The sequence below is a fragment of the Patagioenas fasciata genome, chromosome 2 (assembly GCF_037038585.1).
Source record: "Patagioenas fasciata isolate bPatFas1 chromosome 2, bPatFas1.hap1, whole genome shotgun sequence".
NCBI classification, from domain to species: domain Eukaryota; kingdom Metazoa; phylum Chordata; class Aves; order Columbiformes; family Columbidae; genus Patagioenas; species Patagioenas fasciata.
Window position 1 is genome coordinate 164,393,020 of NC_092521.1, and position 16,517 is coordinate 164,409,536.

Sequence of the window (16,517 nt, forward strand, 5' to 3'; positions counted from 1 at the left end):
TTATTGTCCAGATGGACATGTGGCCCCAGTTGGAACAAAACATCCTGAATCTACCTTAGTGAATGGATTTGGGCTGATATGGTCCATTGTATCCATTTAGTCTAAAGGGAGAAAAGAAGCCAGTGTGAACTAAGAGAGTGTCAAAGGCTGAACTGCTGACTTTTTTTGGTGGAAAATCCATTGAAGCTGAAACATTGAGGAAAAAAGAACAAAATCAAAAAAACAAACCAAACAAAAAAGAAAAAACAACCAACCAACCAACCAAACAAAACAAAGCAGAAACTTATTGGATTTTCCACTTCCCTGTGAAGCTGTCATGGGGAAACCCGGGATAATGTACTGGTTTTTATGTTAGAAGAAGGGTGGGATCTGTCACTGGGAAGAGGGCTGAAAGGCAGTAAATGAGAACAGGCAAAGGATTGCTGCAGATTGTGTTAGCAGGGCAGTCAGTAATTAAAGACAGACCAGTGCAGATTGGATTCACACTAATGATTCATACCACAGCCCAGGGCAAACATCTGAATTATCAAGCTCCCTCCAGGAACAGTGTTGGACTACACAGAGCATTTAAATGTCTCCCTCAAGCTCCTATTTTTAGGTCCCAATAGTAAATTAAAGGTCTATATGATGAAAGGCCAAAAGCCACACAAAAGCTCCAGGCAGTGCCAGGGTTGTATGGAAAAGCTGCTCCAGTCTCTGCTGCTGGGTTGTGAGACCTTCTGCCCCATCCCTGATCTGCCAGGGCTCCTTCTCCATCTCCCTGGGCCCCAGATAGAAATGCTGCAAAAACCCAGTGCTGGAACAAGACTAAAACAGCTGTCAACAGTGCATGCAACTCTTTGGTGCATCAGGCTTATCTGACACCCCTTCAGCTCTTTGTTACTGGGCTCGCTTGTTCACAATGACAGTAGCTTTGGATTTAAAAGACCTGTCTTGATAGGTGACCCTTAAGACCATGAGCAACCCAGTAGGGAGCTCCAGTGCAGTGGCCTCTGCCATCCCACACCTCCACTGTCCCACCAGCTGTCCCATCAGTCCTGTCCATTGTCATGTCTGGTCCCCCCATTTGACATAATTTTGAGCCATGCAGCTCAGGAACCACTTCCAGGATAGCGGTGGCAAGGCAGGGCTCAGCACAACTCACCCAGCTAGCAGGGTGGCTGACATGCTCTGCCCTGTGCTCACAGCAAGGCAGCGAACACCTCTAGATTTGTCTCAGCTGAGTCCAGACTAGGTTCAGTCATGGGTTTCTAAGTCAGCAGTGGACCCTGGGAGCCATCTCCCCAGGAGGGTTTCTTTTGCATAGAATCATAGAATTGTTTTTGTTGGAAAAGACCTTTAAGATCATCTAGTCCAACCGTTAGCCTAACACTCTCAAGACCACCTCTAAACCATGTCCCTAAGAAGCTCATCTACATGTCTTTTAAACACCTCCAGGGATGATGCCTCAACCACTTCCATCATACACTCAGTTTGAAAGTATCTTCAAGACCCTTGAAGGTTAGTCCAGCCTGTGTCAACCTTGTCTGCAGTGCATCTTCTTAGCTGAAGTTCTTGAGCTCAGTTTCCTTCAGTCTCTCAAAACCTCCTTTGATAATGTGTTTTTTCCCCATTTCTGGAGGCCCTCTTCATCCTCTGGTGCCACTCATTGTTAAGCCCTGCAACACTTCAGTTTGCAACCAGGCTGAAAGTCACACGCAGATGGAGATGCAATATCAATTACTGCATCTGGTCTGCACATCTCCTGGTGAATGTGAACATGTTAATCCTCACAGCTTCTCAGAAACCTGGGGAGATGTATACCTTCATCCAGAGAGCAGGATGTAAGGTGGCAGTGCTCAAACCTGTATATCTGTGTAGATAAGCACTTCACTTTGGGCTCCTTTTGAGAAGTAGTTAATACAAACAAGGCAGCTGGAGGTGTGCTCCACCTCGTCGTAAGTGTTTGTCTAAATAGACATGAAAAATCACACCCTGGGAGTGTTTAGTTCTCTCTGTTGACTCTAAAGGAGGTGTTGGAGGCATGGAAAGTTTGATGAGGTGGATCGCTTTACAAATCTTCCACTGAGGAGGAAACTGGAAGTCAGACTTTGTCACAGCTTTCAGGTTCCTAACAGAAGCAAGAAACTTTAAGGTAGGACAAACACGTGTATGCAGATCTTTGAAAATCCTCTGCTCTTTACAGCTTTACTCCTGATAAAATCAACAGTGCTCTTGGTTGCCACGTCCCGATTCACAGACTCCCAAAGGAAGCAAATCCATATATCAGAACCATTTCATTTGCAGAGCTGAACTTGTTCAGCATGCAGCAGAAAAGGTGAGAGAGCAGGGGAGCTCCACTTGTGGAGAACTAAGGCAATTCAATTTACAGGGCGTCTATTCCAGCAGACACTCCTCTTTATGTTCTCAGTAGAGTCCAGTGTCCTTGTAGCCTTTCATGTTTTCTTAGGTTGTATTCAACCTAGGGCTTGTCACAGGCAGCTGGAATATCTTTATGGTCTACTTGGAAAATATTTATCGAATATTTCAGCTAATTCTTCTTCCTAAGCAAGGGATCTGCTCAACAGAGCTGAAGTGATGGGCTGAGCGTCTTTTGCCTCAGGCTAAAAATACGTAATATCACATGAAGTGGAACCAAGAGAGATGGAACAAGTGCATGCGCGTGTTTGTGTCTGTGTGTATCACCTTATTTAAAACCTTGCTAAAGAAGATAAGCACTCAAATTTATGACTTGTCTTCCTAATACCTGTATACTAGATGGTTTAGTGCTAGAGTTAGGTTATGGTTGGACTCTATGATCTTGATGGTCCATTCCAACCAGCATGATTCTATGATTCTATATTAAATGAAGACAATGTTTGCAATTGGCAGCTTCTGCAGGGTGGATTCAGTGCAATGCTACTATAGAATAGCACTTTCTGCAGAAAATGGACTTGGAAGTGCTCTGGTTTGAGGTGAATCTCACCCCTCATTGTGGACCAATAAGCTAATGCATCTCCTCTGGAGTTAGGTGGCACATGAACTTCTCTTTCTTGTAGGCATGGTGGATGTCCCCTGCACAAGGGGATGCTAAATGTCTGCAACAGGACTCCAGATGGGAGCCAGCCTCTTAGATTTCAAGGCCAAAGGAGACCACTGTAATTGTCCTATGGAGTGTCCCATATGACACAGTCTGGGCTGATCAGTGTCCCTATGCCTGTGGGGAACATCTGCAGTAAATTCAAGGTTTTCCAGAGTGACTGCAGTCTAGACGGGATAAAAGCAGCAGTGAAGACCCACTGGTGGCAGTGGTATGGGCTGTGGTGAGGAGAAGAGGTGGAGGCTGCATTGTTTTGCCTTCGCTGCTGATGTTCTTCAGCCACCTAGGATGGGGCTGTGCCAGAAATTATACCTCCCACTTGCTGGACAAGCTGTCCTGAACTGGGCAAGCTTAAAAAGGGCTAGTAGCCCTACTGGTAATTAAGCATTAAGCCACCTGCCCCAAATACCTTATCCCTATTTCTCTACTGTTGAGCTGTGAGCTGAGGTGGTAAGGTTTCTTCTGGGGCATTAGAAAGCAGAGGCAGAAAATAATATATAGCAGGATGTTCTTTGCAGCCTGTGAAAGACAAGAGAGAGTCGTCTGCTCCCCTCCCCATGTCCTCAGTGCAACCCCTCCAGGCTCGTCCAGTCAAAGTGTTGACGGAGCTGGATTTCACCTTTTACCAGTGAGCATTGTGGAAGGACAGGGAAGAGCTGGATGTGGAGGGAGGGAGGGTGGTTAGAGATGTGTGAGTAGCAGAGCGAAGTGAGGCTCTGAAGATGAGCTGACACATCTCCCAACCATGGATGTGAAGAAGCAGGTCACAGCTCTGCCTGGAAGAGGGCTGGGAGATTGAGAGGATGAGGATGGTCTGGGCACGGGGAGGAAGACATCACGACACTCCAACTGCTCCTTTGAGTCTTTTATTCCCAGTCACTGGTACATTCCTCCCAGCAGCCTCTGTGCAGCCTTTGAGTGACAGGGAAAGTGCCCCAGTGTAAACAGATAATTTGTGGTAGCTGAAGAAATATGCTCTTGGCTGCTGCCTCCAGTGCCGGTGTCTGATTTCAGCTCAAAACAAGCTTCATCCACAGCTTAGCTGGGTTGTGAGGAACTGGGCTGGGCTCTGTAAAGACGTGATGCAATTTGCTAGTGCCCACAAAGGGTGTTGCTTTGTACCATATCCTTGATTGTCCACGGTCCTGTAATTTGAGATGTTGCTTTTGCTGTTGTGGAAAGGACAAATACAGGGTGTCACTGAGTAAGGGGGGGACATGCTGTGCAGACTGAGGGGTTGTACTGGATAACTCTGAGACTGCATTTTTCTGTATTAGCACTCTCTAAAGTCAGGACTACCAAACGCACCCACGTGGCAGCAAATCTCCCACTGACTTCACTGGAAGCTGCAGGATCTAGGGGTGCTCCTGGGCTGAATTAACTAATTTTGAGGCATAACCTGCTCACTTGGAGGTTGCACCCAGGCAGTCACGCTTCTCAGAACTGCTCCTTGCTGCCAATATCGCTGCTGCCTGGTTTGGGTCCAGAGTCAGCCCTCTCCAGGCTTCGGCCTTCCTCCCACAGTCAGATCTTGCACAAGAGATACATCAGTATTATGGTGGTCTGCAAGCAACCACGTACTGTTTTTGTGTTCCTACACCTAGGGATTTTATGTGGACTTTGAAAGAAGCTGGAGGTTGATTTGGCCTGTGAAATATCTCCTTTGATTAGCTCTGCAGCCAACTGTGTTAACATTGGCACGTCCTGGGTTGTATCAGAAATAATGTGGCCAGCAGCACCAGAGCAGTGACCGTCCCCTGTACCGACCACTGCTGAGGTTGCACTTCGAATCCTGTGTTCAGTTTTGGGCCCCTCATGCCAAGAAAGCCCTTGAGGTGCTGGAGCGAGTTGAGAGAAGGGAACAGAGCTGGTGAGGGGCTGGAGCACAAGTGTGATGGGAGCGACTGAGGGACCTGGGGGGTTCAGCTGGAGAACAGGAGCTGAGGGGAGACCTTCTGATCTCTGAACTGCCTGAAAGGAGCTTGGAGCATGGAGGGGGTTGGTCTCTTCTCCCAAGGAACAAGTGATACGATGAGAGGAAATGGCCTCAAGTTGTGCCAGGGAAGATTTAGATTGGGTATTAGGAGACATTTCTTCCCAGAAAGGGTTGTCAGGCATTGGAACAGGCTGCCCAGGGCAGTGGTGGAGTCACCATCCCTGGAGGTGTTTTAAAGACATGTAGCTGAGGCTCTTAGGGACATGGTTTAATGCCAGTGTTGGGTTAATGGTCGGACTTGATGATCTTAAGGATCTCTTCCAAACAAAATGATTCTATGATTCTATGCAGCTGGTTATTAGTGTGGTACCATGATAGCAGCCGCAGCAGGAGCTCTTTTCAGAAGAGGAGATGTCTTTGGGAAGGATCTGAGAACCATTCCTTATGCTGTCAGCACCTTACAGTTTCACCTGCAAGATTCCTTAATATTAAAATCTCATGTCTGCTATGCATGAGGCAACCTGTCCAGAAATTAATGGATCTCTCTCCCCATTAAAATGTCTAGTGGAGAAAATGGCCGCACTGCCTCAGTCCCTCCATGGATCTCCTACCATGTGTGTGTGTTTATAAGCATAAATTGCAGAGAACGGGGTAGATTAAATTGAAGGCCCACACAGAAGGACAGAAGCAGTGCTGTGAATAGCTCCCATGAGCCATGACCCCCAGGCTTGGCTGAATCACGTTCGGTTTTGAAAAAAAAATAGTATACTTGTGTTGCCTCTAGCAGCACAACAGTTCAAATTGTCTAGTTGAGAGGATGGACAGCTCTGTATCAGAGGAAAAGCCATGGGCTATCTGGGGTTTTCAAACTCATGGCTTGTAGCCTCAGAGGCAGATCAGTGGAAAAACAGATTTAGTTTTGCCTGTATCTATGGATAACAACTGATGCAACTCCAAAAGGCCCTGTCCCTGGTTGCGGCTGGGGAACTGTATATCCTTGCTCCTTCAGGGCAGGCCAGAATATTTTCTAATCACCATCTATTTTGTTCACTTTTGCTTGTGCAGCAACTGAAAGGGAAGATCCTTGTGAAAGGCAAGAAGCTGAGCAGGCAGGAGGACCCCACTGGAACAAATGGGAACAACAACCTGGAGGCTGAGGATGTCTCTGATGAAGACGAAGCTGCTGAAATCGAAGATGAATCTGTAAAGACTGAGATACAACAGAAGGGGAAGGTAAGTAAAAGAAGCAACTGAGTCCGGAAAAGGGGCAGTTCTGGAGAAGCAGAAAAACTATATGTCTTTGCCTGTTTCAGAAGGCTTCAAAATTCTGCATTGGGAAATCCTGTCTTGTTACCCCATCCCATGACTCATGCTGAAAAACCACTTTCTAGGTGGGCTTTGTACCATGCCAAAAAAACTCAAAGGCAATTTTAACGTTCTTTCAGTATGTTCCCAGCTAAGACAGCTTCCAGTGTGTTCTCAGCTGGGGATAGGGAAGGGTGAATTGTTGAAATCACTGGAGCTAAGGATCCTGATCACAGAGATCTTGCAGAGCCAAGTATGAAAGTTGTCTTCTTTCCTTAAAGCAAGGCTGGAGGACCCTTGCAACCGGGACAGGCCATGTGGCATTTGTGGAAGCAGTGGAAGGGCACATGCTCAATCTATCTCTGTCTGATTTCCAGACATCTGTTTGTCATGGGACCATCATTAATGTGTTTCTTACCAGCGGCCGGTGCTTTTCTGGTCATGTTTTGGGACATACCTGCAGCCTCACTGGTCATGTTTTTTTGACCCAGAGGAAGGATTTGTTGATTTGCTCACTCTTTGAGGGTCCTGTTTCTTTTTCTGAGGTGTAGTCAATAACATGTATAATTTTGAAGTTGGTCATTTTCTTTCCTTGCCTCCAATGGGAGCTGGTGGCTTTCGCTTCGTCCTCACACTAATGAATGTGGCTGTGGAGTAGGAGGCATCTACATTATGAGAACTTCCCAGCTCAAGAAAAAAAAGCCCAAGGTCTGTGGAGGCCAAAGGATCATTCCCTTCCCCTTATTTTCCAGTTTGCATGTTTGGCACCAGAACAGTGTGGAAAACTCATTGCTAAGGCTCAGTTGTAAAGTTTAGCAACTGGAGGAAGCCACTGATATTGAAGTACAAGTGATCACACAGAAGGCAGCAGAAAGGGTTTCCCACCAGCAAAGAGAATCCATCTGGAGAGCATCATGCTGCAAGGATGCTGGGACACCAAAGTTATTGTGTAAAATCCTCTCTTAGCTCACCAACACAGGTGGTTTGGGTTGTTCCTGTGTTTGTAGCCGTAGTCACTTGTAAGCTGTGATAGCGGAGCTGAAATACTCATTCACATAATAACATGCAAATAAATGCAGATGGAGGCATGGGGAAGATGAAATGAAATATTCTTGGTAGTAACACTTGGGAGGTCAGGACTCTGAGCAACCCGATGTAGTTGAAGATGTCCCTGCTCATTGGAGGGGGGTTGGGCTAGATGAACTTTGAAGGTCCCTTCCAACCCAAACTGTTCTATAATTCTATGATTCTATGATATGGTTGGATGGGCCTGAGAGGGCAGTGATGCTCTGAGGGGAGGGATTAGCACAATGCATGCAGGGCAAGGGACATGGCAAGGGCAGCCTGTCCTTTTTACACCTTCTCTCTGCACAGAGGTGCCAGTGAGTGTTGATAGTTTGCATTATTTTCATCTGAAGATGGTGGAGAATAGAAGCCTCAGGGATCCTAGACAAAACATGATTATTAATTTTGAGTATGACTGCAGAAACTCCTCACAAACCTCTTCCTCTCTTGCTTTTAGAGTGACACTTTGAAGCTGGCCAAGGAGCTGTCAGACACAGTTGTCTACTGCAAGAGCGTCCATTTCAATGGCTTTGAGGACTCCGGCCATCCTCGGCCTTTCTACGAGATGTCATCGTTCACAGAGAGCAAAGCTCTGAAACTGGCCCAGGAGGCTGGTACGTATATCATGCCCTGGCAAAAGGCCACGCTCTGTCCCAGTCACCCATAAAGGGACAGCTAGTGGGGGGTTGAGCATGAAGAAAAGGCATCCTGAAAGACATGGGTTTTGATTCTTTGGCCATGCATGTCACTGAGAAACCATGGGAATAACAATATCATAGAGGCTGGTACCAAGAAGGGCATTTTATATGGGTAGTTCACATTCAGCCAGACTTGCTAGGCAGAGGAACAGCATATACAGCAGCATCAAGAAAAGGTAGATCAGCTCCCATCACTGAAAGTGCCATATTATTCTTTTTGTTTGTTTGTTTGTTTTTCTGTAGGAACCAGTTTTATTCATCACAACATCAGGCACCTGAGCCGGATCTACCCTGCAGGCTGGAGGACAGATTCTTCCAACTACAACCCCATCGACTTGTGGAACGTCGGCTGCCAGATCGGTGGGTGCAACTGGGAGGTTGGAGAGGGTCAGCCTGGCTGGGTCGCCCATGACTTGGCTGTGATGGGGCTTCAGTTGGGGTAGATGTGTAATCTCAAGACATTTACAGGCAAAGAGGCTCAGTGGTTGGCGAGAGAGATCAGCTCTTCAGGCTATGCACAGTGACTTTTCATAGACCATTTTCTGGTCCTCCTCAAAACCAATAGGAGATCCTTTCCTGGCATTTCTGCACATCCCTGCAATTTCACTGGAAGCAGAGTTATCGCCATTTAACAGAGGAGGAGAGCCAGGAGTTACAGCCACTTACTGAAAAGCGTGCTGACATCTCTGGCAGAGATGGAAATCAAGCTCAGACCTCTTGAGCCCTAGAGTAAGGCCATGACCACAACAGCCAAGCCATGACCTGAGCTGTTCCCTGTAGTCAAAGCACCACATCATACCTGGTTCCAGTGTGTTGAGACCCCGATGATACATTGATAACCAGAGATTTGATGAAAACAAGTGTCCCAGAGCCTGTTAATTGAATTATGTTGTAGCTCTCATCCAGGAAACCCAGTGCAGTGATAAGTGGGCAAGCTGCTGATGACATCTTGGCTCTCTTGATGATGCTGGATGTTGGAGATGTCTCAGTTGTGGAAAGGAGATTTTGCAATGAGGCTGTGTAGCTGAGAAACAAATTGAGAAGGATTTGCTGGCTTCCTTACAGGAGATAACTCCTTCAGCATAGAAGCGGATAGGTTTATCTAAAAGATACAGTTGCCCAGCCAGGTGACAGAAGTTCAATGCAGGACACTTTTTGACCCTATGGCAGGCAGGAGGACAACTGAGAGGGCTGTAGTGACTCCTCCTGTCTCTAACACCTCTGAATGCAAGAAATCCTCAGCAGTAGCAGATTGTGAGGGTCACAGTTTATCACTGCTCTTCAAAGCGTCAGTTTATGTCCAATAAGTGCAATTTCATGTGAACATAATCAGTATAAAAAGACTCCCATTGATGTATCTGAAAGTGACTGAATTTATGTATTTATGTTGCAGTTGCCCTAAATTTCCAGACAGCAGGCACAGAAATGGATGTCTACCAGGGTCGGTTCCAGGACAATGGGTTTTCTGGGTATGTCTTAAAGCCGGAATTCCTCCGGGATGAGCAAACCAAATTCAATCCAAAATCCATCACAGAAGGAACATGGGGGACAAAGAAGAAGCTTCTACTTAAAGTAAGAATAGACGTCGGAAAAATGTCTCAGTAGCATCCACCTTCGGGGGGAGGCATGTAGGTTGTACCTTCTCCTGGTCCCACCTGGGCAACGTTGTCCTGACTTATTTCCCACCAGTGGGGTCTTTGCTTCAGTCCTGTGTGGGCTCTCATCCTCCAGGGACTTACATATTTAACGTTTGGCCATAGGAGAGGTTGATGGCAATATTCACCGTCATTAGAGAAACACAGAGGTAGACATGCAGTCAACAGTCACCACTCTTGTTTCCAAGTCTCACCAAATCGTTGTGGGGACAGTTAGAAAAGTTGCCTGTCCCCTGCCAGCTGGCTGGGCTTGAGCAATGTTCATTAGGTGCTTTGGCTCATGACCGCTTCCCCTGAAGGATGTCACAACGCTGGTTCTGAAAGACCAGCACCAGCTTGTCACAGCAGGTTCTGTGCTCCTGGAGATGGAGAAGGATGTTTACCAGGTAGCCTCCCCCACCTCCTAATGATGTTCTGACCTCTTCCTCTGTTTCCTCCACAGATCATCTCTGGTCAGCAGCTGCCAAAGGTGAACAAAAGCAAAAACTCCATCGTTGATCCTAAGGTAACAATAGAGATCCATGGTGTCCAGCAGGATAACAACAAGAAGCAGACCAAAGTCATTGAAAACAATGGTAAGGGGATTTCTTCTGTGCTTTGCTCCTCTGGGGCAGTAACCATGTGGCTTCACATAGCAGAGTTTTCCTTGCCCAGACTGCTGCCCTTCTACCAGACGTGCCCCAGGTGCCCTCAAGCCTGCACACACTATGCAGATACATGAGATGTTCTTGGCCTGCTTCAGTGCAGGGGCTCTGTTTATAGACTGCTGGTGGCATGAACTAGCCCCACAGATAGATGTCCCAATGGACAATTACATCCAGGGGTTCTATCATGTCTTCTTGGAGAAAGAAATTCCCTGCAAAACATCATCAGCCATAAGAGTTTCTTTGAGGCTGGCTGCCAAATCTGCAGAGCTAGAGCTTTGGAGGTGCTCTTTACCTCCATACAGTTGGACTTGACCAGAGACCCCCACCAAGATCTTCCAAGAGAAGGCTTCCTGTGGGGCTGATTTTATCTCAAAAATGTCACAAACTCACAAAAGATTGAGGTTGCAAGAGACTTTGGAGGTGTCTGTTCCAGCCCTTGCCCAAAGCAGGACCAACCGCTAAGTTGACTCAAGTTGCTCAGGGTATTACCCAGATAAATTATCTCAAAAGACAGAGATTCCCCAGACTATCTGGGCTCTTTCCAGTGATCCAGTCTTTGGCTGACCTGATGATAAGATATCACTATTCTTAACCAGAAATCCCCCTGTTGCAGGTTGTGCCCATTATACATCATGGTTTTGTAGTGCACCTGTAAGAAGAACCTGGCTGTATTTTGTCTGTAAGGAGGTAGTGGAGGATGGCAATAGTAACGCCTTTAGCCTTCTCCAGGTTGAATAACTCCACCTCTCAGCCTCTTCTCACGTGTAACATAGTCTGTGCAAAAATCTCCTGTAGCTCAGAGCCTCCTCATGATGGGATGAGAGGAAATGGCCTCAAGTTGCACCAGGGAACGTTCAGATTGGATATTAGTAAAAATTTATTTATAGAAAGGGTTGTCAGGCTATGGAACAGGCTGCCCAGGGCAGTGCTGGAGTCACAATCCCTGGAGGGGTTTAAAAGACGTGTAGGTGAGGTTCTTAGGGACATGGTTTAGTGCCTGTGTTAAGTTAATGATTGAACTCAATGATTCTGAGGGTCTCTTCCAACCAAAATGATTCTATGATTCTATGATCTGCTTGTCCTCTTGGCCAAAGTAGCACAGGTGCTAAATTAGCACACAATGTGACAGGTGAGGGGTGAAAGCTGTAGCCCCAATTTCCAAAGAGGTGGGCTCAAGCCTTACCCAGCACTGACCTCAGAGATCTCACGGACATTTCACCTCCCTGTGCACCATTTCTCATCAAACATGACTGCAACTTTCTGCCATACAGTGAAAGCCTCAATACTGTGGCCTTCAGAGATCGTAGAGGGAAGTTCATCCCTCTCTCCTGTGGATGTAATGAGGCAGTAGGAGTCTGAAAAGTCAAGTGCCATCCTCCTACTGACAGACAAACATGTGTAATATGTGTGTACACACACACTCTGATATTTCTGTGTGGAGTAAGAGCCAAGTACTAGAAAACCAGTGCATTTTTTCCTTGCTGCTAATGTTTCCTTTTTCCTCTTTCCTGTTTGAGTAAATCTGGCCTGGCTCCTAAAGCTCACGGCCCTTTCTTTCACGTAGAATGATTTTTATAATCCCTCGAGTGGAAGCTGTGTAGGGGAGGTTTCAGACCTGCTAAGCCTGTTCCTCAGGGCTGCTCAGCACACCCAGACCTTGACTGGATGGAGGGACACTGGAGGGATGCTGGAGGGAGTGTTGCCCAATAGAAAGTGAATCAAAGCATGAAAAGATCGGTGCTAGAAAGGGGCAGCTGCAGGCAGGGGTTTACATTTTGTGGGCTGAGGTTTCAGATACGTGGCCATGCTTCAGCAGCTCATTTGGTTTGATGGTGGTGGGACTGAAACAGGAGCTGTGGGCACAGATCAGGTCCCAGGGGTGCAGCTGTGGAGCTCGAGAGGCTGTGGGAACCTGCTGGCTCATCAGCTCTGAGCATCTCACTATGGCTCTGAAATGGGTTGAAAATCCCCCCCCAGATACCACTACAGTGAAACCTACTGTCCTAGGGCTGGTGGGTTTCCCTCAGACTTCATGATTGCTTCTCCCATGGGATCAGCATCACTGTTTTGTTTGGTCTTTTTTATGCAAGGGTGAAGGGCGTCAGGAGCAGATGTGTGTTACCTGAACGGTTTAGTTGATTTAAGCTTATGAAAATTGAAATAAAGTGCACCAACCCAACACATATATTTCATGATGGCATTATCCACAGGCCTATCTCAGCACCTTCAGGGCCATCTGACAGATCTCTGCCTCCTGCTGAATTGTCCACAAATTCTCCATGACCAGAAGGCTTAAGCTGAACTTCTTCTGCCCTTGGGCATAGGCTGAGCTGATGGCAGCAGGTTTCAAACAGGATGTTCTCTCATCCTGTTTGTTTCTGGGGAGTGGTTTATTGAAACTGCAAAGGGCACCTGCCATGACCTGCAGAGAGAGCACTGAGCTTGCTCTGCATCTCTCATCTGATATGACAGTCACAGTTTTGTTTGCTTTGTAAGTCCAGATCACAAGATCCTTATCCATAATAGAAGTGGGGTTAGTCTGACTTTCTCAGACACTGCCCAGGGAGACATAAAACATGTTTTCCATAGACTTGGTGATGTTTTTTGTAATCAGACACTCCTCATTAACCTTTCTTGCAGGCAGGGAAACTGAGGCATAGAGTAGTGACAGATGGGTGTGCCTCGAGCACTCAGTGAGGCTGAAGGCCCCAGAAGGCCGTCACAACACAAAGGCACAGCTCTTCTCTCTGTTCACCCTTGATTTAGGGCTGTAAAAATTTGCAGCAGGTCCAACGGCAACCAGAGAACCTGTGGAGCAGAACAGTTGACCTCCTTCTTATTCCTATTGTCTTCTGGGAGTGTGGTGCTGAGGTCTGAAGTGAGCAGCCTAAGCTGAAGGGCTTATTAATACCAGGTAGCAAATCAGTGTCAGAGCTGGGAACAATGGTTTTGGAACCTCCTGAGGCATTGGGTCTGGGTCAGATTAGGTTGTCAGTCAGTCAAAGTCTCCATCCATTTGGAAACCTCTCGGACCTCTATCCTACCTGCCAACATTTCTGACCTCCATTCTTGCTTGTGAGCATGTCTCCCTTCCTTGTTGGTGAGCAGCTCTGATCTCCATCTTTGTCTATGTTGCCCAGGCTTTAACCCAAAATGGGATGAAGAGTTTACATTTGACATAGAGATCCCTGCACTTGCCCTGGTCCGGTTTGTGGTGGAAGACTTTGACATGTCTACCAAGAACGACTTCATCGGGCAGTACACCCTTCCCTTCACTAGTCTGAAGCAAGGTAAGGCCCTATGACTTGTTCCTCACAACTGCTGAGCCCTCTGGGAAGCTGCACTGTCCTAGATGAGAGGTCCAGACCCATCACGCTTTGGATCAAAACAGGTCCAAGATGGGCAAGATGATAAATGGTTTATTGGGCATCTGCTAACAAGGGGAAGGGATGCCCTTGTCACCAGTGGCCTTGGGCATGATACATTACCAATGCTCAAAGCCATCCTCTCAGACCTACCTGTTCTGTGGGGTACTGGGAGGAAAATGCTCAGAGACAAGGAAATGTTTTTGCAGGGTCTTGGCAAATGTTAGCAAATATTTTTCCACTCGGACTAAAAGCCACTTTCCATCTGTGTCTCTGCTTCCAGGTTACCGCCACATCCATCTTCTGACCAAGAATGGAGACCCTTACTCCTCCTCCACCCTCTTTGTGTACATCAACATCCAGGACTGTGATTAGCAGCTCAGCTCTTTCAGAGCACAGTGAAGCTCATTACAGACCTTGAAGGAATTCAGCGTGCGAAGTCTGCCAACGTCAGGGTCCCATCAAACCCCCAGTGCCTTCTCTGGAGCAGCACACAGTGCCCCATGGGACCCCTGATGCGAAATAGCCATCAACCTTCTCCCTTCTGCGTGCTGGAAACATCCTAATGCTGCTGTTGAGATTAATCCTTTTGTACCTTTTTGACCAATCCAGCTGTGTTTTTAGTTCACTTCACTTAGTGTGATTTTTTTAATTCTGCTTTTGGCAAGAGGATAGGGACTCATTTTTAGCAAAGTACAGCTCTTGGGTTGGGTTGGGTTGGGTCAGACATCTGGACAGAAAACCCAACATCTGCACGAGAAGAAAATCCACCCCCCACTGAAATCAGTGGCCAGGCGCCAGGTGACTTCTTGCAACTTCAGATGTCAAACATCTTTCACCATATGAAGTCTTAAACGGGGACACAATTCTCCTCTTATCTGTTACAGATTAAAAGAGAAGGCTGCACTACAAAGGCCCATGTTATATAACTCGTCTTTCCTTTTGTATTATAATAAGAAGTACATGAACACTACTCTGCCTGTGTGCCTGGCTCTCCGCCAGGTCACTTTGCATTCAAAGCCTGGCTCTCTCCTCCTGTGAAAGAGAAAAAAGCTGCCGAACGGCAGATTTCCCTCTAACCCAAAGTGAGACCCACTCAAAGGAGAATGTCTTTTGCCAGTGACAGTGGGAATACACTCAACTGACAGGAGGGCTTTTTTTTTAACACAGTAAAACTTACTTTGTGTTTTTATAAAAAGAAACACCAGTAATTTTTTTAACACAGAGGACATGGCAGTAGAAACCGTTGTAAATGTTAAGCCTGGTCCCAGTTGCACTGTAAAGGTAAAACCCAGTACAGAGTGGTTTGGACAGCAACACAGTATTTATGGCAAAAGGTGGTTTCTCTTCAAGTACAACTACAGAGTTAAGGGAATGTTGTTGAAATAAAATAATATATATTTTGAAGTGACAACTATGTTACTATGTTAGACTGTTAAAAGTAAAAAAAAAAAAGTGGAGAAGTCCAGTTACTTGTCACTATTTGCCTCTTTGTCTTACTTGAATGCGGCACACATGAAGTTGGACATAAACCTGCTTAATTTCTTATAGATATCATTCTTTCTGGGGTTTTTGATGCCTGGCAGTGGAGAGGATAGGCTGCTACTGAAGAGGTTTATGTCCTTTTAAACAAATTCCATTCCACTCATTTTCTCACCTATTTTTGAGTCCAAAATAGCCTGGATTGGGTGATGCTTGGGCCATGGCAAAACTGGGTGTTATTTAGTCCTACCTGGAGTTTGTTATGCTGCAGTAATCATTGCTGGACACATCACTGATTCTTCCTCTTCACTACAATATTGTGATGTTGTAAACTATCACCAGATTAAATGTGAATTACATCCACAACTCAAAGGCTCATATCAGATTAATAACGAGTGGTTGCAGGAGTACAAGAGTGGCAGAGGCCACTGAGGCAGAACAGGGTGTCAGGCAGTGACATGGGCTCTCACCTCTGGGATGGGGCATGTTGTATCAGAGACACATTTGGAGGCCAAGGCTGGAGCATCCCTGACTGCAGCTCAGGGACAGCCTGAGCTCAGGATTAAAAAAGGAACCACAGGATAAAAAAACTTGAATGAAGGATACCCAGGGCTGCCTTGCACCACACAGGGAGTTTGTACCACGTAGCCTGAGCACAGACATGACCAGAGCCACCCCTGCCCCCTCTTCCGTGGTGGCACCAACTCTTGGTGAACCTTCCTTAGCAGGTGGGTTGGACTGAATGATCTCCAGAGGTCCCTTCCACCCCAACCAGTCTGTGATTCTGTTTGGGGTGAGCTGGATCAGCCCACTGAGTTGGCTGAGAACAAATTATTTGTGGCTTTGTTGTTGCAGGATTAGATTTCAGTTGGATTATTGATCTAAACCAGCCCTCACCTACCTGCTGTGGTCAGCACTAGAGAAGTCATTGACAGGAAGCAGGATCACACTGTCCAGGGTCAGGGTGGACTTAGATGGACTACAAGAGAAGCCAGGGTTTCCTCTGCCTGTTGTGCACTGAAATAAAGGCAGGCAAGATCCATGGAAGGAGAGAACATCCCTCATCAGGTAGGTACAGCTGGGTGAAAACTACTGGAGACAGGTGGGAAAGAAGGTGAGATGGAGATGGCACAGACCAGAGCACGATTGACAATGCTGCAAGGTCTCCTCTTTCCCCAAAGGAAGGGACATGGTCCATGCCATTACCAATGGAACCCACCTCTGAGCAGATTAGGAAGTGCGGGAGCCCCAGTCTAGGGAAGACCTCATGTGAAAAGAGCAGCAG

General features: G+C 46.8%; 1 protein-coding gene across 2 annotated transcripts in view; it reads left to right on the forward strand.

Annotated features, from left to right (window-relative positions):
• Nucleotides 1-15,598, forward strand: part of PLCD1 (phospholipase C delta 1) — a 58,286-nt gene extending 42,688 nt beyond the window's left edge. For both annotated transcript variants that reach the window (XM_065831792.2, XM_065831791.2), the window contains exons 9-15: nucleotides 6,081-6,248; nucleotides 7,843-7,999; nucleotides 8,327-8,443; nucleotides 9,477-9,655; nucleotides 10,181-10,313; nucleotides 13,526-13,675; nucleotides 14,034-15,598. In XM_065831792.2, the coding sequence (XP_065687864.1) occupies nucleotides 6,081-6,248; nucleotides 7,843-7,999; nucleotides 8,327-8,443; nucleotides 9,477-9,655; nucleotides 10,181-10,313; nucleotides 13,526-13,675; nucleotides 14,034-14,125 (996 nt within the window). In that variant the 3' untranslated portion in view covers nucleotides 14,126-15,598. The remainder of the gene's footprint in view (nucleotides 1-6,080; nucleotides 6,249-7,842; nucleotides 8,000-8,326; nucleotides 8,444-9,476; nucleotides 9,656-10,180; nucleotides 10,314-13,525; nucleotides 13,676-14,033) is intronic.
• Nucleotides 15,599-16,517: the final 919 nt, after the last annotated feature.